General features: G+C 39.9%; 1 protein-coding gene across 3 annotated transcripts in view; it reads right to left on the minus strand.

The window, feature by feature from the left end:
* The window catches only part of mtrr (5-methyltetrahydrofolate-homocysteine methyltransferase reductase), a 56,596-nt gene extending 30,352 nt beyond the window's left edge, over positions 1–26,244 (minus strand). The window contains exons 1-9 of one of the 3 annotated variants that reach the window (XM_038289048.1): positions 26,095–26,244; positions 19,951–20,095; positions 19,684–19,837; positions 19,471–19,588; positions 18,972–19,386; positions 18,778–18,891; positions 8,702–8,858; positions 8,471–8,559; positions 6,411–6,591 (exon numbers count right to left, since the gene is read on the minus strand). In XM_038289048.1, the coding sequence (XP_038144976.1) occupies positions 6,411–6,591; positions 8,471–8,559; positions 8,702–8,858; positions 18,778–18,891; positions 18,972–19,386; positions 19,471–19,588; positions 19,684–19,837; positions 19,951–20,094 (1,372 nt within the window). In that variant the 5' untranslated portion in view covers position 20,095; positions 26,095–26,244. Of the gene's footprint in view, positions 1–6,410; positions 6,592–8,470; positions 8,560–8,701; positions 8,859–18,777; positions 18,892–18,971; positions 19,387–19,470; positions 19,589–19,683; positions 19,838–19,950; positions 20,096–25,600; positions 25,730–26,094 lie in introns of those variants that run through there. The other 2 variants (XM_038289046.1, XM_038289047.1) reach the window with 2 other exon arrangements.
* Positions 26,245–26,246: the final 2 nt, after the last annotated feature.

A 26,246-nucleotide genomic window follows, 5' to 3' on the forward strand; every position in this document is an offset into this window, starting at 1 on the left:
GTTTACATCCATTTGTCTCTTTGACTAAATATCTGTTGTGTAAAAAAACAAGATTTAAGAAGCAAAATAGAAGTGAAAGCTCTCAGTATGTCTATGCTAACAATCAGAACACATGTGCTTAAGATTAGAAGACTGATGACATTTGAGTTCATGAAAAGGAAGGAACATGGATATGTCAAAGTAGGAGGAGGTTTGAGATTTTAACATTTCAGCTGAAACTGTCAGCAAAGTTGGTAAAGTTCCTGCAGAGACAGATATGAAAGCAATAGATTTCACTGGATTAAAAAGCCAACTAAATCATCCTGGACAGATACTGATCTCTTTTAAAAATCTATGCAGGGTGGATAAGACACTACGGTGATCGGAGCTTTTTGTTCTGGAACAAAAAGAAAAAGTCTAAATGCACAGAGAAGCTACCGCTTATCTACAAAAAGTTGCTGGTCTTGCTTCTTCTTCTGTAATCAATGTGGTTTTTTTACCGCTGAAGCAAATCTAAGGGAATCAGTTTTCTATAAAATGTTCCGAAATAATTAGGGATAAGCCAAAGCACGATGGATTTTTAAAAATCCGATGACATTTTTACAACATAAATAACAGAGTGCAGTGAAAGTAGGCTTATAAGTTATAGAAATGTTCCAATCTTGTTTTATACCCCAAAACTTGAATGTATTTGAGGAGGGTTTAATGTGAGAGTACTGTGTAATTGTGAACTGGAGGGAAAAATGTAACTTTTAATAACAAAATAAAAAAAAATGCTTGGGGTGCAGTCTTTACCTTAAGAAATTTTGGTACAATTATAGCTGCACAATTTTGAGGAGTTTCTCTTGCAGCCTTCTGCTGTTACCCTTCAGGAGAGCACCTGTGAAACTGAACCTTCCTAACACATTAAAATACTCTCATCTAAATCATAGAAAGTCTGATTATAAGAATAATGATTAACTGTTATTGATATTTTGTTATTTACTGTTATCAGAGTAAATGTGGCTGAATAGAAATGCACACTATACTTTATCTACAAAAAAATGAAAACAAGATGTCCTCCTCTTTCCACTTCATAAAGGTTTCAAAGGTAATGAATAATTTTGCAAGGCACTGTGAGTGTGCTGACAAATCCTGATGTTTTTGGACAACATTTCTCACCCTATCCTTTCCATCAGTGGAAGCCTGCATCTCTTCATCAGAAGGTACATCATGTACCTTAAGACAATCCCTTCCACCTGCGCAGCGCTCCACTGGCTGCCTTCCTGTCACTGGGTGACAGGACGTATGTGAAGCAGAACAAAATCCATCCATCATTTTTGCTTTGCTGCAACATGATGATACAGCTCTTCCATTCCAAAAACATCTATGTAGAAAAAAAATTTTAAATAAGCAGCTCCAGGGCATATTTCAAATTATCCATTTGATAGAAAACTGGGGGGGGGGGGGGGGGGGGGGGGAAGGATTTCATCCAAGAGATTTTGTCCAATAATACGCAGCTATGTTTCTGAAATGATAATTTCTTAGGCGGATCATCGATCACAGTGCACAGCAAAGTAATCTATTCTTTAACTAAAGCGTGTCTGTGATGCAATTCTTATGCAAAAGTACCTTTTTTATGGATTAAAAAATTAGTCAGCAATGAGGTTTATAGTAAAAGTATAAACTTTTAGGAAATTATAAATAATTTTTTTGGCTGCAAGTGAAATTAGGGAGTTAAAAAAATTTGAAAACCTCCCCATCTCTAAGCTCATGGTTTCCATAAAACAAAAAAAAACATACAAAGGAAAAATGACAATGGCATTTTATTATGTCTTATGGGTTTTGCACTTTTGTCACACTTTAATAGTAAATCTAGTCAAGATTATCCCTTAATTCAATTAAAATAAAATATATTTATTGATCAAGAGACAAAAGCTACAACAACTGTGATTAAAGGTCTGCAATCAATCCAATAATCCTTTTCCATCACTGTGTAGAAATTCTGACCCAATCTTCATTTCAGAACTTTTTTAATCAGGTTTAATTTGTGGGTTTCTGAGCAGAAACAGCCTGCTGAAGGTCGACCCATTCTGCTTCTTTCTGCATGTCTGCTTCCGTCTCCTTGAACCCCAGATGGCCTCGACAGATGGCCGCTCACACTGAGCCTGGTTCTGCTGGAGGTTTCTTTCTTTTAAAAGATAGTTTTACTCTCCACTGTCGCAACAAGCATGCTTGGTGTGAGGGATTGCTGTAGAGTCCATAAGTCGATTCAATCAACAGCTTTTTTCCTTAGATAGAAAACTTTTAATCAATCTGACTGTATGATCTGGTTGAAAGGTCTCTGTAAAGTGCCTTGAGATGATGTACTGTGAATTGGCACTATATAAATAAACTGAAATGAATTGCTAGGTCATCCAGCTTCTGGCTCAGGCAGCCTCAGACCAGCACACTATTGTCTGCTGCAGAATGTAGTGAAAGCTAAACGTTCCACCTTAGTCTGGAGAGTCCATAAAATATTTTCTCCAGCCTTGAGGTCATTGAGATGTTTTTAGTCAAATATAAACAGGTCTTACTTCCCTTTGAAACCCTCCTATAGATGTTGTATTTGCATTTAAAAACATTTGGTTTCTTATTGTTCATTCATGAACTCTGACCTTAAACAAACAGCAATGCTATCCAGGGGGCTTTAGTTTCTGGGTTCCTTAATGACCTCCTGGAGTAACTTTATGACCCCTTTTTGACCGTAGATACACTCTTGGAGTGATTGTGGTCAGCTGGTCACTCATGGTAAGGTTTCCCATTGTTCCATGTTTTCTCAAATTTGGCAAGCCTGATTATGTTTAGAAATCAGGTTTAGTTCTACACTTCTTCTTTCGACTTTGCAAACTCACAAATACCCAGAGAATTCAGCTTGGAGTCAAGCTGATATTTTCTCTGTTTGTGTATAATGGTTCTCCTAGTGGTTCTCTAGAGTCTTGGAAATGGTAGAGTAGCTTTTTCTGCAATAATAGAGGCTTTGCTAATATAAAAGCTATTTTAAGGTTTTATTTGTCATCTATTCTTTAATCTTTTTAGTCTGAGAAGTAAGATGTAGGTTGTCTTTTTTTATGTTTTAGGTTCTATACGAGTTATTTCTTGAATCTACCTGACAGTAAATAAATAGGCATGACTTCTTTGAACAAAAATAACTTGGTTGATCCTCATGAATTTAGAAATTAAGAAGGGTAATAGTTGCATGATGGTTACAGGTTGGTTTGCACGGCTTTATCACTGAATAATCACAATAATTTTTTTGAAATCAAATTTTACTTCGGCCTGATTATAAAATGTGTTTGATTATCTAAAAAAATTAAGTATGAAATAATAGAAAAAATGTAGAAGAGGATATCTTATTACATAGGCCTTTAATTAGGCCTGATTTGCATTTCACCCTTAAAAGAAATTGCATTAAAACAGCGTTATTTCAACTAAAGAACAATCAGGACCCTAAGGATTATATCTAACACTCTCCAAACAATGGATCATATAACAAGAGAACGAAAGCTCTAAGTGGTAGAAGACTAGCTCAAATTATACCCTAGGTTTATGTCTACATTCAACATGAAACATGATATAGTCTTCTGGGGTTAAATACATCCCCCCCGATATTTACAGTCAGTGAACAACATCAGCAAACACCTGCCCTTCGATGGAGGTAATGAAGCAGGAGAAGCGGAAAAACTGCAGAGGTGCGTTTTGCCGGTGACACTCCGAGCCAGATTTGACCATTACCCTTTGCTCCGGACAGATATTTAGCTTTTTTTTTTTTTTTTGTCCTTCCAAAGCTCCAAGGCACATCCGCAAAACCGGCGTTAACAGCTGTTACCCTGCGGGGGCTAGAACGCCACATTTCTCACATGGGCGAGATGTCCGGATAGACAGTTTCTGCATCAGTTCAGCACTGGAAGGGAGTAAAAATAAAAAAAATAAAAAGGTGCTGGGTTTGGCAAAATTGGCCTGAAATATCTGACATTGAGAGTAGGTCCAAAGCTTTGACGCAGCTGATTTGGAGGACGACAACTTGTTTATGTGAAGCTGAAGCTAACTTAAATTAACTGTCTGGTAAGTTCCAGTCAAAGCTCATCAGGATCTGCACGGGATGACCAGCCAGCTATTTTACCGAGCTGAAGGAAAATGTTAGCGTTAAACCAACAGCTGGCTCCATGAAAAACAAGACAGGATAAAATGATTATCACCGAGGTAGATAAATAGTAAACCTTGAAATATACTTAGAAATTATTGACTAAACTTTATTGGGCCTGAAGGACATATAAAGGGGGAAAAAAATAAGTAGTCCCCCAAATTACAATATGTGACCACTGTGATAAAAAGCTTTGACAATAAACACTTCATACTTTCTGACTGCACTCAGAAAGCTTCTTTGATTGGGTTACAGTGACCCCTAGTGGATAAAATGAACTATGGCAGAAAAAAAGACTAACATTCATGGCTTTCTTAACCTGAACAGAAAGACCTGATTAAATATAATAAACCTGATGAAAATTTAATAGTGTAATATATGGAGGCCTTCTGTTCATCAAATATTCATTTACATATATTATAGAGAGCAAAATGAAAAATATTATCCATGGTATTTGCTTGTGCTGTGGTTGCTTGGATCGATACAAAGCTCACTGCTATGGATTATATGACAGAACGTATAAGGTAAACAAGTACAGGAAAAGAAAATGTGACCGGAAGGGCTTGTCTTTCCGTACCCTGTTAGGCAAAATGTCAAATTCAAATAGTTTTTAATCTTGTTTTTTAATTTCACAATTACAATGCAAAACTATTATAGCAGACCACTTCAGTGGATTTTGAGGAATTAGGATCCATTTCGTGGTTAGATTAGCAAAAGAATTTGTTATTTGTCCTCAGTAACAATAAGTGTGTACGGAGAGGTCACTTTTCAGCCTGTGATAGTGGTGCATTTCAGGAACTGGTTCACAAAGAAAACAAAGCAATAGAAATTGGTGACTAGCTAAATCTGATAGTTATAACTTTAGAACTTTGAAATAATTGGTGGAACATGGAGGGATGTGGAGTTTCTCCAGGGCAATGATCCAAACAACAGCAAAATAGACTTTTGAATGGGTTGAACTGTCAAAAAAATCCACTAAGCTGTAAAAGCCAGATCCTAAGCTGCAAACAATCAGAAACATTTCCCTAAGCGCACAATACCGAAAAAACTGGAAATGAAAGTTATCGATTGGTTAATTCATCTAAAGTTGAATGATCTTATCGATTAATAAGCACACATTTTCTCTTGTAGGAAGAGGATCTTTCTTTAACATAAGGACCTAAATATTTTATGTAGTACATCAGATCGTAAAAATGTATTGTGCGTTAATTAAATACTGACTATTAAACATATGTATTAGATAGAACAGAACAGGAACCTATTGGACTACTAAAAACGGATGAATGAAATATGTAAAACAATTAATGATATCCAGTGTATTGAAATGAAAACCCCTCATTAAAAGACTGGTATGACTATTTTCCACTTTGTTTCAATAAAGTAGACGCTAACTGCGATTTAGCCTTCTGTGTTTAGTGTCTTCTGGCATTCAATGCAGAAAGAGAGTGTGTGCTGTTAGCAGTGCTTTGAATGGGGGGCTCTAGTTACTCTCAGAGGAATGTTGAAACATGGTTCTATGAGGTGCATTAACTTTCTAAAGCCTCCTCTTTCCACCATGATTATTGCCAGAAAGTCTTATTCTATCATGTTATGAATGTTTTGTTTGTTATCACATCCTCAGCTTCCCAGACACGTTACGCTGCCCCACCATGCAGCATGGCTAAATGGCAGCTATTAAGGTGATGACTTCCGCAGTTTATTTCGTCCTTATATTTACACACAAAATAACATAAATTTAATTCTGCATCCCTGTTACCATTAAACTGTAAATAATCCCAGACTTAATGCTGGATTGATTTATGCTTCCGCTCTGGCATTACTTCTCTTGCAAATAAAATGGAGGCTCTGCTTAAGAATGAACAGTGACACCCTCTACCTGACTGTAGTAACATGACAGAACTTGAAAGGAAATTCTTTTAAGCTAACATTATCAATTAATCAGATGCAACGAATGTACATCTTATCATTTAATCATAAGTCGATTATTTGTTTACATTCCTACTAAAAACAGAAACTAATTTGCTGAGAAAGATTAACTCAAACATTAGGTGTAGTTTTATGTTTATATCTGAGCCTGTATTGTAATACCCCCCCGGCTTTAATACAAAAAATCCTAAGAATAATTCCATCTTTGGTATCTTGTTCTTTTTTTGTATCATTTTGTGGGGGGTTTTTTGCAAGCATAAACTACCAGAGAATGTATTCCTATGATGTGAACACAAATTTAAATGCATATGGAAATACATGAGAAACCAGCACCATGTCTGACCTATGAGGAGGCTGAGAGGAGGCGAGCAGGACGGGAAGGCTGCTAGGAGCTCCAGGACGCTCAGGCTTGGATCTCGTACAAAGAGGTTGTAGTCTGCAGCCCCTTGCTTACTGCAGAGCTCCTGCAGTCTCCTCTTCTGGGTTGTGTCTGATGTATGCTCCACTAAGGCACGCAGAAAAGCCTTCAGAAAGACACAAAACAGATGTGATTTTACCCAAGGCTGCTCCGCTGCTCCATCAGCCATGGTAGCCATTACTGTAACACTTTATCCTTAGTGAAGGCTGAATCCACAGGAGAAAATGAAGCTCTATTTAATGATACAAAAGACTGGCATTATATACCCCACAAAAAAAAAAAAAAGACTACCAGCTTAATTCTGGCATAGTTATGAAAGACAGTTTAATAACCGAGGTGCTAATCCAGCCAATATAAAATGTCATTAAACTTAAAAGATAATTTTGCAGGCCATTCGAGCCAGAGGCAAGCTTTTAATGCCCAAATTCATCAGAGCCTATTACTGCAATCAGGTACTGAGTTCCACTTGCAAACGGAAAGCTGAAGTTTGAATTTAAATACCAGTTAAATCATAAAAAAAATGTTAAAATTGGAGGCTTTGAAGACTTTAAGGATCATAATGGAGAGAAAAAACACATTTGGGTGTAATAATCCAACTTTACTCAGCAACTGGTCAAATTACAATATCATATAATATGAAAAAAACATTTATATAAAGAGAACCACATGAAAAAAATGCTCATAGGGTTTAGAGTCATTATCTTTGTGGAAATCCAGGAAAATGTTAATTTTAACAGATTTTTTTCTTCTAAATAAATCACACAGAATGGAAAATGAAGCTGAAATGCATATTACCATCGCAGCAACCAGTTCCATTCACACATTTTTTTGTTGCTATGTGATTCTTGAGCTACAGAACTGAATATATCTTCTGGTAAACAATAAGTCTTTCGTTACCTGAGCAGCACAATCCAACGCACAAAAATAAGCTTAGAGTTTTTAACGGTAAATTCCTCACAGGGAAGATAAACATGGGTTCTCATCAGTTGTGTTTGTCGCACTTTAGTCATTTTGCTCCTGTCGGTTTTTGCATTGACTGTAGATTTGGTTACATTTTTGGGCCTTAACCTTTGATATATTCCTCCAGTTGATCATGTTAATATAGCTGTTTTTTTCTACACATAAACATATAAATAATAAACTGCTAATTTCCCAAGAGATGAAAAAAAAAATCAAACAGTGAAAAAAATACATTAATGAAAGTAAAAAGTATTCAATCTATTTAAAAAAAAACGAACCCTGACTACATGAAGGTGTTTGTGGATCAATATCAGAGACAGTCCTCTCCTAAGTCCTGCAACAAAAAAGGGTGGAACTCATGCAGAAGACATCCTCTGTCCTTAAAAGTTTGATGAATATTTTAACTTAAGCCCCAGACTCTCTGAACTCAGCCTTCAGTTAGCTAATCAAATCTTGAACACCTGTATTTTTTGTCAGGAACAAGAAAGCAGGATCTACATGACATTACATTAACTGCCCGTACACTAAGCCCTGATCTTTAAAGAATCTAAATTCGTTCGATCTGTAGTTATAAAGTTAAAAACAACACGTAAAAAAGAAACTAACTGGATGAAAACATAAATATTTCCTGCAAGACGTCTCCTGTCCTACTCTGCCTTTATTATGTGACTTCTGGCCCTCAGGGATTTAGATTCAGCTGCTGACAGGGACCACCTAAACTCAATGTTGTCTCTTTTAACCTGGCTGCTCTTCATACATGAGGCTATCCTTTCTCTCTCATTGCGGGGAATCAAACTATTTCTTTTGACTTGTTTAGATTTGTTGGTTAAACATTAGACAAAGCTTTCATACTCACTTTTTCATAAAAATCAACACCAAACTACTCATACCCATTTTTTAAATCATTATTCGTTAATTGATTCTTTATCCTTAACCTCAGTAAAATTAGTGAAAAGACCTGTGAACGCATGCATGCTCAAATTAAACTGAGCCAAAATGCAGATCAACCTTGGAGACTACAGTACCTTCTTAGGAACGCTCCTGATCTCAAGGCACCAAGTGAGCAGCAACAGCAGAGAAATGCTCTGAGGGATGTGTGATGGAACCTGAGCACCTATAAGAAGGGAATACATCATTTCAATGAAGAGAAAACTTTATGAAAAGCAAACACAAAAAACATGTAGTTTGGTTTATCTTGTCAACATTCAGGTATTGATCTTTAAACCAGAAAAAAAAAAACACAGTTTTGATCTTGCCTTTCTTCTTTGTATCCTCCCTTAGAGTAATCTGAACGCGGTGGTTCTGTTGGGACTGGAGGCCCAGTCTGTGCAGCAGTTGGTCCACCTCTTCAGCCCTGTTTGGGCAGAAAATGTCAAGCGAATCTCCAGGTTGATAGTTCATGGATGGGCAACCCTGGTGACGAAAACGGGACACACTTCAAGAACCTGTGAGGCTTAGTCAGATCAGACAAACACACTCAAGCTTGATGTCTTGGGTAAACACATACAAATGGTCTTAAAGGCCTTAAAGGCCTGAACACACCGGTGGTTTTTTGTTAGGCTAAAAGGGGATCACTACTTTACTTTATCTGTTTTCTGTCTTCCTTATCTCCTACAATGGGTATTCTTTTTTAATGTTTCATTCTTTGTTTTTGCACCAGTCTGTCCCGCTTGCTATATATGCTCGGTGCGACTCAGTGCGATTAACAGATTTTATTTCATATTTTCCTCCAAAGTGGATGTGTTTTACTTTGTAACTGTGTCTCTCTTCCCGTCAGACCTATAAAATTGCCACTGGATTGTTGCGTAGTCCAACTAAAATAGACCTGGGGGCTTTCTCATTCGCAACACAACCCCTCTTGCAGGAAATCATGTCGGGTGCGATGATCCCCATTGACTTTCATTGAGCTCTAAATGCCACAACCTCGTCCAAAACGGTTTTCTGTCAGATCGGATGCAAAATCAGTGTGTTCTGGCATTAAAGTAACGCTTAAAAAATTTAAAAAGTTCATAGTGTTTTAGGGCATTCATTCACAGTGAGGGAAAAAAGAAACTCTCTCTCTCTCTCTCTCTCTCTATATATATATATACACTATATTGCCAAAAGTATTTGCTCACCCATCCAAATTATTGGAATCAGGTGTTCCAATCACTTCCATGGCCACAGGTGTATAAATTCAAGCACCTAGGCATGCAGACTGTTTTTACAAACATTTGTGAAAGAATGGGTCGCTCTCAGGAGCTCAGTGAATTCCAGCGTGGAACTGTGATAGGATGCCACCTGTGCAACAAATCCAGTCGTGAAATTTCCTCGCTCCTAAATATTCCACAGTCAACTGTCAGCTGTATTATAAGAAAATGGAAGTGTTTGGGAACGACAGCAACTCAGCCACGAAGTGGTAGGCCACGTAAACTGACGGAGCGGGGTCAGCGGATGCTGACGCGCATAGTGCGAAGAGGTCGCCAACTTTCTGCAGAGTCAATCACTACAGACCTCCAAACTTCATGTGGCCTTCAGATTAGCTCAAGAACAGTGCGCAGAGAGCTTCATGGAATGGGTTTCCATGGTCGAGCAGCTGCATCCAAGCCATACATCACCAAGTGCAATGCAAAGCGTCGGATGCGGTGGTGTAAAGCACGCCGCCACTGGACTCTAGAGCAGTGGAGACGCGTTCTCTGGAGTGACGAATCGCGCTTCTCCATCTGGCAATCTGATGGACGGGTCTGGGTTTGGCGGTTGCCAGGAGAACGGTACTTGTCTGACTGCATTGTGCCAAGTGTAAAGTTTGGTGGAGGGGGGATTATGGTGTGGGGTTGTTTTTCAGGAGCTGGGCTTGGCCCCTTAGTTCCAGTGAAAGGAACTCTGAATGCTTCAGCATACCAAGACATTTTGGACAATTCCATGCTCCCAACTTTGTGGGAACAGTTTGGAGCTGGCCCCTTCCTCTTCCAACATGACTGTGCACCAGTGCACAAAGCAAGGTCCATAAAGACATGGATGACAGAGTCTGGTGTGGATGAACTTGACTGGCCTGCACAGAGTCCTGACCTCAACCCGATAGAACACCTTTGGGATGAATTAGAGCGGAGACTGAGAGCCAGGCCTTCTCGTCCAACATCAGTGTGCGACCTCACAAATGCGCTTCTGGAAGAATGGTCAAAAATTCCCATAAACACACTCCTAAACCTTGTGGACAGCCTTCCCAGAAGAGTTGAAGCTGTTCTAGCTGCAAAGGGTGGACCGACGTCATATTGAACCCTATGGATTAGGAACGGGATGTCACTTAAGCTCATATGTGAGTCAAGGCAGGTGAGCAAATACTTTTGGCAATATAGTGTATATATATATATATATATATATATATATATATATATATATTAATTAGTGCTGTCAATCGATTAATTTTTTTAATCGCGATTAATCGCATCAATGCCTAAGTTAACTCGCGATTAATCGCATTTTAATCACACATTTTTTTTCTGATTGAAAATCATTTAAAGCTACAGTGTGTAATAATTACAGGCATATAAAGTCAGAAATTTAATATATTATACATAACTATGTTATTTATCATCACCTATGAGCTCAGCCTTTTAACCATAATATTTGCGTTGCCTTAGAATTCGTTATTTATAATTACATAGGAGCGGGTCTCGCAGCCATGGAGGCTGACATCTTTGCGCTACGGCAAGCGCAGAGGCAACAAACTAGCGATTGCGAGATCTCCCATGACGCTCAAAAATAACTACGGCAAGTTGAGAGAGATTAACTGAGACGGTACTGAACAGTAGATGGCAGTATTATGCCTGAGAAGCGTTTAGTCTGCCTGAAACCAAAGAAGAAGAAGCAGGTATACTGCGCCTCAGTAACAAGAAAGGTGAACAAGGCGGCAGGCGTGAGTGACTTTGCAAACTGTTTGGCACTGTGTGGCCAAACATCAGACGAATGGAGGATCATGCCTACTCTGTATCACAACGAAAAGCGGCGGACACCGAACCCCCGTCATCTAAGAAGCGGAAACACGACGAGAATAAACGCAAGCGTGACAAGAAACGGCAAAAAACACGGATCAACATTGGCACGGCATTTACACGATGGAAGTCACTGATGGAGGAAAAAGGTTTTCAAAGTGACGCTCAAGTTGCCAGTTTTCTCTTGGACAGGTAATTAATCCTACACACACAATTGTCTAATATCACTGCAGTTTTTGGAGTACAGGATGCTCAGACCTGTCTAAAACAATAACATGCTGCGTGATGATGCTGTTACTCTCCAGTATACTTATTCAGCAACGTCCCTGACGTTTCACAGGTAATGATTCAGTAATTTTCTGTAAAATAATTTTCTGGATATATACCTCGGTTACTTCTCTCCGGCTCCTTTGGAGATCTTCAAGCCTTTCCTCCTCTGCTCTCACCCCGCTGGCTCCCCTCTCTCGCCTGGCCCTAGCTGCACGGCCTCCCTGCCTTCGCCCTCGTCCTCTCCCTCGCGTTGTAACCCCCGTGCCACCAAAATGACTTGGACTCTGTAAACGGGGGATATATATTCTTCCAGCGAACACAATCTCGCTGTTAAACTAATGACTACAATTACTTCGTCTGTTTATATCACCATGCAAAGCAGCTCACCAAGACGTCACAACGATGTAGAAAAAATAACGGGTATATTTATTATCTTAAGTCTACATGAAATCTATACCCTACACAGACTAATGAAATACTATCTGTAAAATTATCTATGTAAACAAACCTCATCACTTGAGAGGGTAGGTGATGTGGACGTCGTAGAAGAAATTTTGTCCCGTAACGCTCGCCGTACTGTTGGGGGGGAGAAGCGGTGGGGGGGAGATGTTCATGTTGCTGCGGTCTGTAGTCTGACCGCTAGATGTCGCTGAAAATTACACACTGTAGCTTTAAATACTCTCGATGACATACAAAAAATACATACAGGCTAGGTTTGTGCCAATGTTCTTTTTTTAAAATGAAAACAGGTCACAGACACTGATTTATGCCATAGAAACATATGGCAAGAAGATGGGGAGGCATGTAGCAAAAAATAACAAATATGTAGCCAAAAAAAAGGCCCTGAAAACAGGCTGATGTAAAAGACAGTCTTTACAGTTAATACAGTCTTTTGAACAAAGACAAGCATTTTACCCTACTGCTATAAAATGTAGTACAGTTAACATTAGATGTTAATTAACCAAGATAATAATGAACAATTTTCAATCAATACATCAAAATCAATAGACCGACATCACTAGATGGAGGTAGTCGATGCTCTAGAAAGTTACTTTTCAGCCTCTTAACAAAAATGAGAACACACACACACCCACCCACCCACAAACACACACACACACACACACCCACTCACACACACGCGATACTGACCTGTGGCGTACACAGACAGCAAGAGTGCCGTAGCAGATTCCATTTCACCTCAGTAATCTGTTTTCTCAGCGTATTTCAGGTTGCTACTAGTCACCAGACACTCAACTTGTTTGTTGGTGGTGGGGCTTAAAGAAAAGGCACTAGCGCCACCCAGTGTATGAGCGTCTTTTTTCCTTGAGGAGCTCCGCTCTCGAAGCCTATGGAAAATGCATAGACTGGGGGAAAATAGCCCCGCCTTCCCGCAGGCTGCAGGGGAATGTACTTGAAAAATTGTACCATAAAACCACATAGCGTTAATCTCATGTTAAAAAAAATTTCGCCATTAAAATGGCCTCGCGTTAACGCGATAATAACGTGATAATTTTGACAGCACTAATATATATATATATATATATATATATATATATATATATATATATATATATATATAGATATAGATATAATAAGCATGTGTTAATGTGAGGCAGATGAAGGTCGGTTTTTAGAAGTAAAGAAATTACCACAAAACCACAGAGTGAAACACGCCAAACTGGAACGATTGCAAACAAAGCTGGGCAAGGACTCCATTTAACTTCACACCACAGAGAAAACATTAAGGAAGGTAAAAAAAAAAGCCTGGTTGAAGGAGAACTGCCGCTAAGAGCAGCGTCTTAGAACCACTTTCTAACTTAATTAGGTCTGCAACAAAAGGCTTCTTCCTTTTTCCATCATAACTATAAACATTTAGTTTTATAAACTCTCCTGAGAGTGTCCTACTAATACGAGAGTAAAGTTGAGCTTTTCGGCAACAAACACCTCAAAGTTTAATGTGAAAAAAGACGAGTTCCAAAGAAAAGCAGCTCTAGTTTTATTGGAATATAATGATATTTATTATTCAGATATTTCTTGCAGAGCTTTGAGCAGAAACTGAAGATCTTTAACTGATTTTCTTTCCATGATCTCTATGTGAAAACTGTTCAAGGTCTTTTTTCATGTTGAGTGGTATGAAAGCCTGCATAACAAGATTACAGAGGGGATTATTAATGGCAACTGAACTTGAATAATATCCAGTAGGATGATCAAAATTGGATGGCAACAAGATTGACTTTCCCTCATGGTCATCTCATTCCCTGGAGCTAAAGAGAAACCAGTGAGGTGAGCCGATGGAATAAGATCAGACTCTGTGAGAGATGGGGAGTTGATTAATAAATTAAGTTGTCATGATCTTGGCGCTGATCACTGGCTTGATTGTTCATTCCATTCACCTGTCTAGCTCCGCCCAGTTTCCCATCACCTTTGTTTATCATCACCTGTGTCACCTGCTTCAGTCTCTATTTAACCTGCTTGCTCCCAGTCATCAGTGCCAGATTATTTGAGTCTTTGGCGAGACTTCTCTAGCGTACTCATTTGTGTTCTGATTGCCTGATCCTGACCCATTCTGCCTTTGGACCTCTGAGCCAGCCTGTTCCTGTTCTGATTTGTTTTTTTGCCTGACCTGTCCTCAGACTCCTGTTGATCCATTAATAATTGGCAATCCTTTTGGGGAAAGCCTGGTCTGATTCGGAGAGACGGCATCCATCCCACTTTGGATGGTGCAGCTCTTCTTTCTAGGAATCTGGCCACATTTATTAGTCCTCCAAAACCCTGACCACCCAGGGTGCAGACCAGGAAGCAGAGTTGTAGTTTAACACACATCTCTGCAGCTTCTCTACTGTTACCCACTCTTTACTCCATCCAGACAGTGTCTTGCCCACGACCAAAATCTAATAAATTAGCAAAGATTCCCAAAGGAGTAAATCATGATAATCTAATTAAAATCAAAATAACTCCAATTGGGGAAAAAGTTAAAACAATTAAATGCGGTCTGTTTAACATAAGATCGCTTTCCTCTAAAAGTCTACTAGTTAATGACTTGATTTGTGATAATCACATTGACTTGTTTTGCCTTACAGAAACCTGGCTGCAGCAAGAGGATTATGTGAGCATAAATGAGGCAACTCCTTCAAGCTATTTAAATTTTCACATCCCCAGAAGTTCTGGGCGAGGAGGAGGAGTAGCAACAATCTTCCAGTCTGACTTACTGATTACTCCCAAAACAATTAATACCTACAACTCTTTTGAACATTTAACCCTTAATTTCCCTGATCCAAATTTCAAGGCAAGAAAACCTCTTCTTTTTGTAACTTTGTATCGTCCACCAGGTCCTTACTCTGAATTTTTAGATGAGTTTTCAGAGTTCCTTTCTGATTTGGTATTAAATACTGACAGGGTCATCATAGTGGGAGATTTTAACATCCATGCTGACATTGAAGGCGATAGCTTAAGAGCAGCCTTTAATGCTATCTTAGACACTATTGGCTTTGTTCAAAATGTGAATAGTCCCACGCATTCTCATCTTCATACTTTGGATCTTGTGCTGACATACGGCATAGAATGTGAAGAAATAACAGTATTTCCTCACAACCCTGTCCTCTCTGACCACTTTCTAATAACCTTCAGGATTACTTTAACAGAGTTCTCCTCCCCCAAAAGAAGGTTCAATTTTAGTAGATCTTTATCAGATAGTGCAGTTATAAATTTTAAAGAATCTGCTTCACTTTCTCTCTGCTCTGTGTCACTGAGCAGTGCTGCAGAGTGCAAAAGCTTAGCTTATTCCCCTTCACAGGTTGATGATTTTGTTGATGGGGTTGCTAGTTCTCTGCGTATTGCCTTAGACAACGCAGCTCCTTTGAAAATGAAAACCGTTAAAAATAGAAAGCTTGCTCCTTGGTTTAATGCAGAGCTGCGTACTTTGAAGCAAAATGCTAGGAAACTGGAGAGAAAATATCGCTCCACAGGCCTGCGAGAGTCCTTCCTAGTCTGGAAAAATGGTTTACTGCTGTATAAGAGGACCCTTTGTAAAGCAAGAGCAGCATACTTCTCCTCATTAATAGAGGAGAATAAGAATAATCCTAGATTTCTTTTTAATACAGTTGCCAAACTCACCCAGAGCCATAGCTCTGTTGAACCGTCCATTCCACCTGCTCTTAGCAGCAATGATTTTATGGGATTCTTTATAAATAAGATTGATCTTATTAAAAAAAAGATCATAAGCACTCCTCGATCCGCGATTGTACCTGAGGTAGTCATGGAATCTGAACCGGGTTTAGACTGCTTTGATCCAGTTGAACTCTCTGAATTAGCAAAATTATTGTCTTCATCTAAGCCTTCAACTTGTATGTTAGATCCAGTTCCAACCAGGTTATTTAAGGAGGTATTCCCTTTGATCTCCTCCTCCATTTTAGATGTGATTAATCTATCTCTGTTACAGGGATATGTACCTAAAGCTTTTAAGATTGCTGTAATTAAACCTCTGCTTAAGAAACCGTCTCTTGACCCAGATGACTTGGTCAATTATAGACCTATATCCAATCTTCCTTTCTTATCCAAAATTCTTGAGAAAGTAGTTGCCAAACAAGTTTGCGATCACTTCCACCATAATGAACTTTTTGAAGAGTTTCAGTCTGGCTTTAGAGCTCATCATAGCACTGAAACAGCTCTGGTGAAAGTCACTAATGATATTCTCATGGCCTCAGATAATGGACTTGTATCTGTGCTCGTCCTGTTGGATCTTAGTGCTGCATTTGATACAGTTGACCATAATATTCTTTTAGAAAGACTTGAATATTTTGTTGGAATTAAAGGAACAGCACTAGACTGGTTTAAATCTTATCTATCTGATCGAATTCAGTTTGTTCATGTTAATGATAGATCTTCAACACGCTCAAAGGTTACCTGTGGAGTACCACAGGGATCAGTGCTAGGACCAATTCTCTTTACTTTATACATGCTCCCAATTGGTAGAATTATTAGACAGCATGGGATTAATTTCCACTGTTATGCTGATGATACCCAGCTATATCTGTCTATAAATCCAGATGAAGCTAACCCATTACATAGATTACAGGCATGTCTTGAAGACATAAAAACCTGGATGACTCTTAACTTTCTGCTTCTGAATGCAGACAAAACAGAAGTTATAGTCTTTGGACCAGAGTCTCTGAAAAAGAAACTGATTAGCCAGTCACTTCATTTGGATGGGATTAAACTGATTTCAGATAATAAAGTAAAAAATCTTGGTGTTATTTTTGATCAGGACCTGTCATTTAAATCCCATATCAAAGAGGTTTCTAGAATTTCCTTCTTTCAACTGAGGAACATTGCAAAAATTAGAAATATCCTGTCCAGGGGTGATGCTGAGAAACTAGTCCATGCATTTGTTACTTCAAGGCTGGACTATTGTAATTCTTTACTATCAGGAAGTCCACAAACTGTAGTTAAAAGCCTTCAGCTGATCCAAAATGCTGCAGCCAGAGTTCTAATGAAAATGAAAAAGAGAGATCATATCTCTCCTATCCTGGCTTCTCTTCATTGGCTTCCTGTTAAATCAAGAATAGAATTTAAAATCCTCCTTCTCACATATAAAGCCTTAAATGGCCAAGCTCCATCTTATATCAGAGATCTGATTGTTCCTTATGTTCCTAACAGAGCACTTCGCTCTCAATCTGCAGGTTTACTAGTGGTTCCTAGACTTTCTAAAAGTAGAATGGGAGGCAGATCTTTTAGTTATCAGGCTCCTCTCCTGTGGAACCAACTACCAGTTTTAGTCCGTGAGGCAGACACCCTGTCTACTTTTAAGGCTAGGCTTAAAACTTTCATTTTTGATAAAGCTTATAGTTAGGGTGGCTCAGGTTATCCTGAGCTATCTCTATAGTTATGCTGCTATAGGCTTAGACTTTTGGAGGACATAGGGACCCCCATTTCATCATTCTGCTTCATTTTCTCTCTGTTCTCCTATTCTGCAGAATCTGTTAGTTCAATCTCTAACCTTCTGCTCTCTCTGCTTTTCCTCAGAGTAGCTTTGCCTCGTCTGCTCCTGTTTGGCTGTGACGTCATCCTGGAAAAAAACATCAGCTGTGCTGCTTCTATCAACACCCTTGTTAATAGATGTTGGAGATCGGCCTGTTTTCCAGTGTGGTCCTGTTTCTCTGACCGTGACTGAGTGGATGTGCTCTCTTCGTCCTCTGGCATGGGAGCTGCCTTGGAGCTCGTCTGCCTGGCTGTGTGTTTCCTGGACGGGGCCGCCTTTTACAGCTGCTTTTTGTATCTCTGCTTCTGTCTCCTTGAACCCCAGTCGGCCTCGGCAGATGGCCGCTCACACTGAGCCTGGTTCTGCTGGAGGTTTCTTCCTGTTAAAAGGGAGTTTTTCCTCTCCACTGTCGCTACAAGCATGCTTAGTGTGGGGGATTGTATTTGAGTCAATGAGTCAATGCAATCAACTGGTTTTCCTTAGATAGAAAACTTTGTATCAATTTGACTGTATGATCTGGTTGAACTGTAAAGTGCCTTGAGATGACATGTGTTGTGAATTTGGCGCTATATAAATAAACTGAATTGAATTGAAAATTGAATTGTTGGATTCTGCCTGTTGACTGAACCTGGATCTGTTTCCTGACATTGACCTGAATTTCCCTTTGGTGACTCTTTGGATCTCTGATCTTCTGGCTCAGACTCCTGTGAACCTCTTCGACACCGGCTTTGGCTTTGCTTTCTAGGTTATCCGGCTTCCTTTGGATCTGATCTTTTGCTTGTTTCACGTCCTCTCGTACTACAGTGTCTGGGACTCTATGAGCAGCGCCCACCCCTTCTTATTGGACTAAACCTCATTCTCTGGCCCGGACTAAGCTATAAAACCAGGTTAGTGACTCACATGTTCGTAATCATCCTCCGTCAGATTAACATGGTCACTAACCTGACTTTTCCTCCTACAGAGGTTCCTGCCTTAGACGTCCTTGCTGTAACTGCAGATCCGACGTTTCTTAATAAATGCTTTGAATTATCCGACTGTCTGTCTTGCCTTGAATACTGGGTACCCTGTTCTGCGCCTTGACAGAACTCTATGCTTAGCATATAAAGATGCTTACAGAAATGTCCAGTTCCAGCAAAATGGCCGTCTTCACTGAATCTCCTTTGCTCAGCTGAACCGCCTTGGAGATCGGCACCTGATGAAGAGTCTCCCTGTGCAATGGTTCAAAAGTCTGGAAACAAAGATATTTATTGGATGAAGAGTGAACTACATCAAACATTCTTGTCTTTTCGTCTTTTAAAAAGCCTTCACCTGTTCCACAACATCCGCCTCCTGAAACGTAACCTGTAAGAACGGTGAAGGTAGAGCAGGAACATTCAGAGAGGACTCAGAGAGCGGCGGCACAGAGCGCTGCAGTGAGGCTACCAGGGAAACATGCGGGGCAGATGAGGTAGATTCGGATGGTAAACCAGTGCTCCCGGTAGAAGCTGGCCTAACATCAGCAATCTTCAACGGAGAAGCATGTGAGTCCAGCTCAGACTTCTGTTTATCAGTAATGCTCAGGCGCTTTAACTGGACGTCCAATGGGGACGAGTCCGGGATGTCTTTAGCAGAATCCTCTACATTCTCCTTTAGCTGAGTCGTCCCGTCAAAAGCCATATTTGATAAGGCTCCTTTAATAGCTTTCCACAGTCCTTCAAGCCAAGGGTCAATAACCAGCTCCAACCTTAGAGGAAAAAAATCAGGGGGGATTATCAATCAACGGCAGCATAAAGAAGAGACAAGTTATCAAAGCTGGACTCCTACATACCCTACGCCGTCATCAGCGTACCCCGTCTGATAAAACTGTTTGGCTCCCAGTTCCTGAAGACGACGTTCGATTGTCTTGCCACAGTTGCAGAAATTTGCATAATTTGTGTCTCCTAAAGCTGAGAAAAACAGAGACCAACTGATGATGCTCCAGAAAAACTACAGAAAGCTGTGTCAATCATTGCAAAACTATGAAGAGTGGCTTTATTATTACCTAAAAGAGTATATAAAAGGTGTTTATAGTGGTCAGGGGAGAGGGTCCTCTTCTTGATGCGCTTCACAAACTGGAGGGCATTGTCTGGAGGGTCCCCATCTCCAGTGGTGGACACAACAAATACCACTGGGGCTCTCTCCTTGTCCAAATTGTACTGAAACCAGACATACTGTAAAATGTCTAACTGTTTGTGGGATTTCATTACCTCCTTAAATTCTTCTTGTTTGCAGAGAATCATGCAGTAGAGCACAGAGTATTAGCTCGTACCTTCTCACTCTGGTTCAGGCAGCACAGATCAGCAACCAGCCCGTGCTCTTCAGCCTCCTCAGCAATGCCCTCGGCTATGGACTGAGCCTGACCCTTCTGAGACCCATACAACACGACAAAACGAGGTTTCTCCTCAGAAGGCATGCTAGAAAAGAAAGGAAAAGGAAACATGCATATAAACACATTACCGTATTTTCACGACTATAAGGCGCACTTAAACGTCTTTTTTTTCCCTCAAAATGTGCGGTGCGCCCTATGGTGCGGTGCGCCCTATGTGTGTTGTAACTGCGACTTTTGAGACCACCTCATTGAGGAGATGATGAAAGAGTGGCTGAATGTAAGGAGACCAGCTGTTTTTTTTCCACCCCTCACCATCGCTGTTAATATGTAACTCCATGCGTGCCCATCTCACAGCTGATGTGAAAAACATGGGGAAACAAATTAACGCTGTGCTCGCTGTTCAACCGCTCGACATTGGTGTGAACCGGACCCAGCAGGTGCAGCAGAAGCAGCGAGTTTACATGCAAAGTCAATGGTTGACGCGCGTATAGGTGCAGCAAAAAGTCCCGCAGCGCGTTTTGGTGCAGCACGTCGGGAGCGTTTAAGCATCTGAAGCGCCGCCAACGCGCTGCTGCAGCTCAGATGGAAAAATTTAAAGTTTTGCTGCTGGACGCGCCGCATCAACCAATCAGAGAAGCTGATCTGGGAGCTGACAGCGAGACAGACAATGAAAAGGCTGGGTGGATGCGTGGCTGAGGCAGGTGTATGTGAGAAGACTAGGTGCTTTTTTCCACGCATCACCATCGCTGCGTGCCCATCTCACAGCCGATGTGAAAAAAAGATGAATCAAATGAACGCTGTGCTCGCCGTTATCCCGGGGGTCTGACAAAGGAACTTCCACCGCTCGACATCGGTGTGAAGCGGCCGTTCAAAGTAAGGCTGCGAGCGGCGTGGGAGCGATGGATGACAGACTGAGACCACAGTTTCATGATAAATGGAAGGCAGCGCCGGGCAAGTTACGCCACCGTTTGCGGATTGTAGATGGACTGTGTCTGCTGGAACTGTTGTTCAAGCTTTCGCAAAAGCCGGCATTATTTCTGAGGAGCTGCGCTGCACGGAAAGTGACTGACAGCGCAGAAGGGGAAACTGGCATGTCTGATTTAGCGCAGCTGTTTAATTCAGAGGAATGCTGAGGATAACAGAGGATGATGACTTTGATGGGTTTGATTAATACTTTGTAATAAATACATGAATAAAGCACAATCATACTCAGGTTTGCTCCCGCTCTATTTTTCTACCTGAAAACTTAATTCAACAGCAGCCTCTGGTCTCCTCCTCCTCTTCAGCGCGGTGGCTGGCAGGTGTTTTTTTATCTAAATAATCTAAATCTTGCAGCTATATTTGATGTGATCAGTGGGAATAAAGTAGTTTTAATATGTTTTTAAGTGAGAAAGTCCACCTGAAAACTTAATAATTGCAGTCAGTTCATCCAGATTATCTATTTCTGTCGGAGGCGCTCAGACCCCCACATACCAGCGGTGCACCGACAGTAAATCCCTTCAACAGCAGCCTCACCGCGGCTGCTGGCAGGTGTTTTTCATCTAAATAATTTTAGCTGCAGGCACCAGGATACCGGTAATAAAAGCGAACATATTCTGTCGGCAGGTTTCAGGATTTTAAGTTAATTTAGGAGTGACCACAGCGCTGTGTCATCTGTCTCACGGCCAGCTGCCAGGTTTGATTAATACTTTGTAATAAATACATGAATAAAGCACAGTCATACTCAGTTTTGCCCCCGCTGTATTTTTAAATACGCAGTAGAGGTATTTAAAGGTAGTAGAGGACATGCACCTGTATATAAAAAACGCGCCCTATAGTCCGGTGCGCCTTATGTGTGTGTTAAATACAGAAATGGGACACATAACTGAGAGTGCGCCTTTTAGTCCGGTGCGCCTTATGGTCGTGAAAATACGGTAAATGAATTCCCAACAGCCAGGTTTACTGCATGGTTTTGACTAGTTAGCTTGTCAATAAAGATTTACACAACATTGTCAAAATAAGCACTTAAAGGAAACAAGAATCAACACCTGTTTGTCAGAGATGTGTTTCTGTTTTAGCTTACCGTAATAGTAATTGAACTTTATTGATCACAGTGGAGAAATTCACCTCGCATTTAACCCATCCCCTTGGGAAGCAGTGGGCTGCCATTGTGCGGCGCCTGATGAGCAGTGTGGGGTTAAGGGTCTTACTCAGGGACCCAGTGTGAAGGCTGTGCGGATCGAAACGGGTACTTGCAACCTTCTCAGAGCACAAGCGCACTGCTCTAACCACTAGGACACCACTCCCCTTTGTGCAGAAAACCTCACTAACTCACCATAAATTTTACTTAAAAAGCTAAATATCAGAAGAAGTGTACGTATAAACAGGGAATTCATCTTACAATTGGCAATTAAAATATTTTAAAGAAAAGAGAAAAAAGAAATAATCACTTAAGAGGAAGCCATTAAAATGACATAAAACGTAACTACTACATTTCAATGTGATAGACCAACATAAAGTAGTACATAATGGAAAGTGGGAGTGATAATTAAAAAAAAAAGCTGACTAGTGTGGCATGCATTTTCATTCTACCCTTACCATGTACGAGCAGATGCCTTTACAATTCAAAAGTGTAAAAGGATCCTTGGTTTGTTAGAAAAAATATGAGAAAATCATGAAGACAGAGGCCCAGATGGGACATTTTTAGAAGTCAAATACTAAGCTTTGAACCTCTCTTGTGAAACCCATTTAAATGCTGCAAAGAAAAGGTCAGACTGGAGAGGAGGTTTAACATCTAGGAGGATGTAGAAAGAAACTGCATCCTTAAAAGTAAAGCTGAGGATTTCCGCAAAGTTTTTAAAAGACCCGCATATGCACAACCCTGTAATCGCTCCCGAGGCAAAACACCTATTAAAAAGGTGCAAGAGCGTGCACAAGCTTATTTCTCCTTGTGCACGCTCTGTTTAAAATATGCTGTTTGCATCGCTCTTACAAGCTTACTTTCCAATAGACGATTTGCAATTTTTCTGCTATGCGAGACTTACCACTGAGTACGTAAACATATCACCAGAACGAATGACAATTTGGAGGAGCACTTATGTTGATGATCCACACAGAAAAAGAACATCCTCCAATATACCTTTAATCATCCCTACTTAAGCTTGAACTGCAGTAGCCACAGTCCAGACTTGAAACCAGCTGAAAAGCATTGGTGTCTAAAGATGCTTTACGTTCAAATAAACTGAGTAGTTGAAGGAAAATGCTAAGAAAAAGCTGCAAACTGCCTTTCTCTACAGCTGACAGCAACATGTCCCACATGATCAGCATCTATACCTGCAGTGAACTGGTGCTTCTACAATGTACTGGCTTAGGCAAATGAATACAAAAGCCTAGCAGCACAATGCCTAATTTTTATTTGTGAAAACAAAACATAATAAGTTGAAAATCACGTATCTTTACTTTACAACTATAAACTACACTGTGGAAGTCTGTTTAGAGACGCCTCTACATATTTAGGCTGTTTATGAGGATGCTGGTTCCACAACTGAAGACCAAAGAGCTCAAATGAAGTTACCTCTTGTACAGTCCTGGTCCTAAAACCACGGACTTATATAGGGGTGCAAATAATAATCGTTTTGTATCGATGCATCGATCCAACAGCCGACGATCTGATGCATCGACACGTTCGCAAGAGTATCGATTCATGTTTTTTTTGTTTTGTTTTTTTACCTCCGGTCTTTTTTAATCATTTGCTTCTGGACGTTATTCTGACTCCCGTGCTGCGGTGGCGCTAAACCTATTTTACCCTCCTACCTCGCTTCCTTTAGCCATTACGCTCTTTCCGCTTGCAGTATTTTTTTATGCAAGGCCTTTCAGACTGTATAACACAGAGGCATTATTATTTTTCAGTGAATGAGGTTTTCACAGGCCTAGGTGGAGCAAACTTTGCTACGTCTGTTATTTGCTGTTGTTTCTAAAAAAAAATGCATAACGATATTACAGCTTTCTTTGATTTATTTCAAATTTGAAACATTGTCTAGCCTGTAAGGTAAAAAAAAATTATAATTAACCAATGAATCAAATCGTATCGTGGTGTATACTTGGGTATCAAAAGTAATCGAATCGTTGGGTCAGGAAATTGCTACCGAATCGAATCGCCATGATGGGTAGGATTTACACCTCTGGCCTTATATAAGGTTAAAGGGCCTAAGATGGGATAAAGTTTGTGTCCTATATGAGATTTTAAAATACACTCAGCTCCAAGACCATTTAGCAATTTAAGAAAAACATAACACAGGTTACAAAGTAATAAAGATAAAACAGTTGTCATAATATGACGTAGCATGGCAGTAATAGCTAATACCTTGAAAGAGCAACATTAGTTGTTTACCTTAAACATAAGCTGCATGTTTTAATTTAAATTCTTGCGAAAAGGGCAGATTTTCAGTAAGACTCAATCATGACACCGAGTGAAACTAAATAAACCAGACATCCCAAGTCTCCCGGAAGTTCCGGGAATCTCCCTGATATTGATAGTTGTTCACGGAAGCCTACGGGTCGGATAAATTATCCCGGATTTTAGACTTTGCGAGGTGGTGTTTATTTAATGCGAGTGAGAGCGAGCAGGTAGTACAATAATTCATGCATCATGTGTAGATAAGAACCACTGCGATTGCGCCGACAATAAGAGAGAGTGGGGTGTGGGGAGGAGGTTACTTGTGAAACCTGTGCAGCGTATCTGTCCAAAGCGATGCTCTGTTCAACCAGCGTTCCAGGCGACTGGTTGATCAGAGCTGATTGGATCAGTCCGATAAGTTTCTCTGGGTTACTCTTTGGCAGTCACCTAGTTACCACTCAAAGCTGAGCATCCTGTGAAACGGCAGAGGTTGAATGCTGGAGTAAAAAATGAAAATGTAGGACTAATTTTACAGCAGAATATACTAAAGTATATCCAAGTTTAGTAAAGGTGAGGAACAGTGGTGGATCTAGACTAACTGTACCAGGTGGCCAGGAGGGGGGCAGCATGTTTTCATGGGGGCCCAGAAAAGCATGAAATAAAAAAGAGGGCAAGAGATTCAAATATATTAAAAGAGCTGCATGAAGTGAAATTTCTTTTCAATTAGGTTCAATAGAAATTCTATTTCTTATGAGGCCAATAGACAGTTATAATTTACATATTTTTGACTTAATTGAAGTTAAAACTACCGTTTACTATAAAATTTGAATAAGAACAAAAGAAAAACTGTTAAATTCATCTGTAAAAATTAAAGCATTCTTTTTTATTTGTGGAAAAAAAACATTTAGCAGATGAAAACTGTGATCCTATCTCAATACCACTGAAGCTATCACCTAATTATTTTTGAATAATTAGTAAAACAGAATTTTTAAAGAAAAAGAATGAAATAGATCTCAAGGACCTATCAGTAACCATGTCTGTTCCAGCGCATATCATCATTAGAATTTCTTTTAAGTATTATGTCTTCAGCATCTCCCTGAAATCAGTTTTTGGAGCTTGGGATGTCTGAATAAACACAACTGGATGGATTAACAATGATTACAAGTCAGACCATCAACTCAGCTTAAGAAATGTAGATCGTATTGATTCCCTTACCAACATACTTGGATAAATAACAGACAGACGAGTACAGAAACACCTTCCTGGTTAGAAAAAGCCTCCCTAATCGGACCGGAACCATAATAATGAAAGCATTTGGCGGAAGTTACGTCAAACATTCACGATGGCTGCAGTTAGCTCACGTGAGTCCATCACGGACCACACTCCATACCAGTAAGTGGCGGTAATGCTACTAAATGTTTGTTGTCAACCGCCAATAAATTCAAGAAGAAGAAGAAGTTAGCTCACGTGAAAACAGGAGTTCTGTGTTTTAAAACTTTCTGCTAAAACAAATCACATAAACATGAAACAAAGTTTGAGTTAAGTGATGAAAAAATAAACCAAACTTAATCTGAACCTTAAAGGACCGTATAATCCTTGCTTTTAGTTGGATCCGTCCATCTGAATTAAGTGTTAATTTTGGTACCACATGCCATTCAATATAACTCGTAAAAAATAGTCTGCATTAACCTCCTATTAGTATGATTTACCTTTTCAGCTGTCCTTTACTAATTCGCCTTGTCTCCCCACTGCATGAACAGTATTTTTTCTGAACTCCCGCGAGATGAGAGTAGTTACGGCGAGATTCAACGTGACTGGAATAAACCACGTTGCACACAAAATATTGTTTTATTAATATTCT

Source organism: Cyprinodon tularosa, unplaced genomic scaffold (assembly GCF_016077235.1).
Source record: "Cyprinodon tularosa strain WSP-4 unplaced genomic scaffold, ASM1607723v1 ctg262, whole genome shotgun sequence".
NCBI lineage: Eukaryota > Metazoa > Chordata > Actinopteri > Cyprinodontiformes > Cyprinodontidae > Cyprinodon > Cyprinodon tularosa.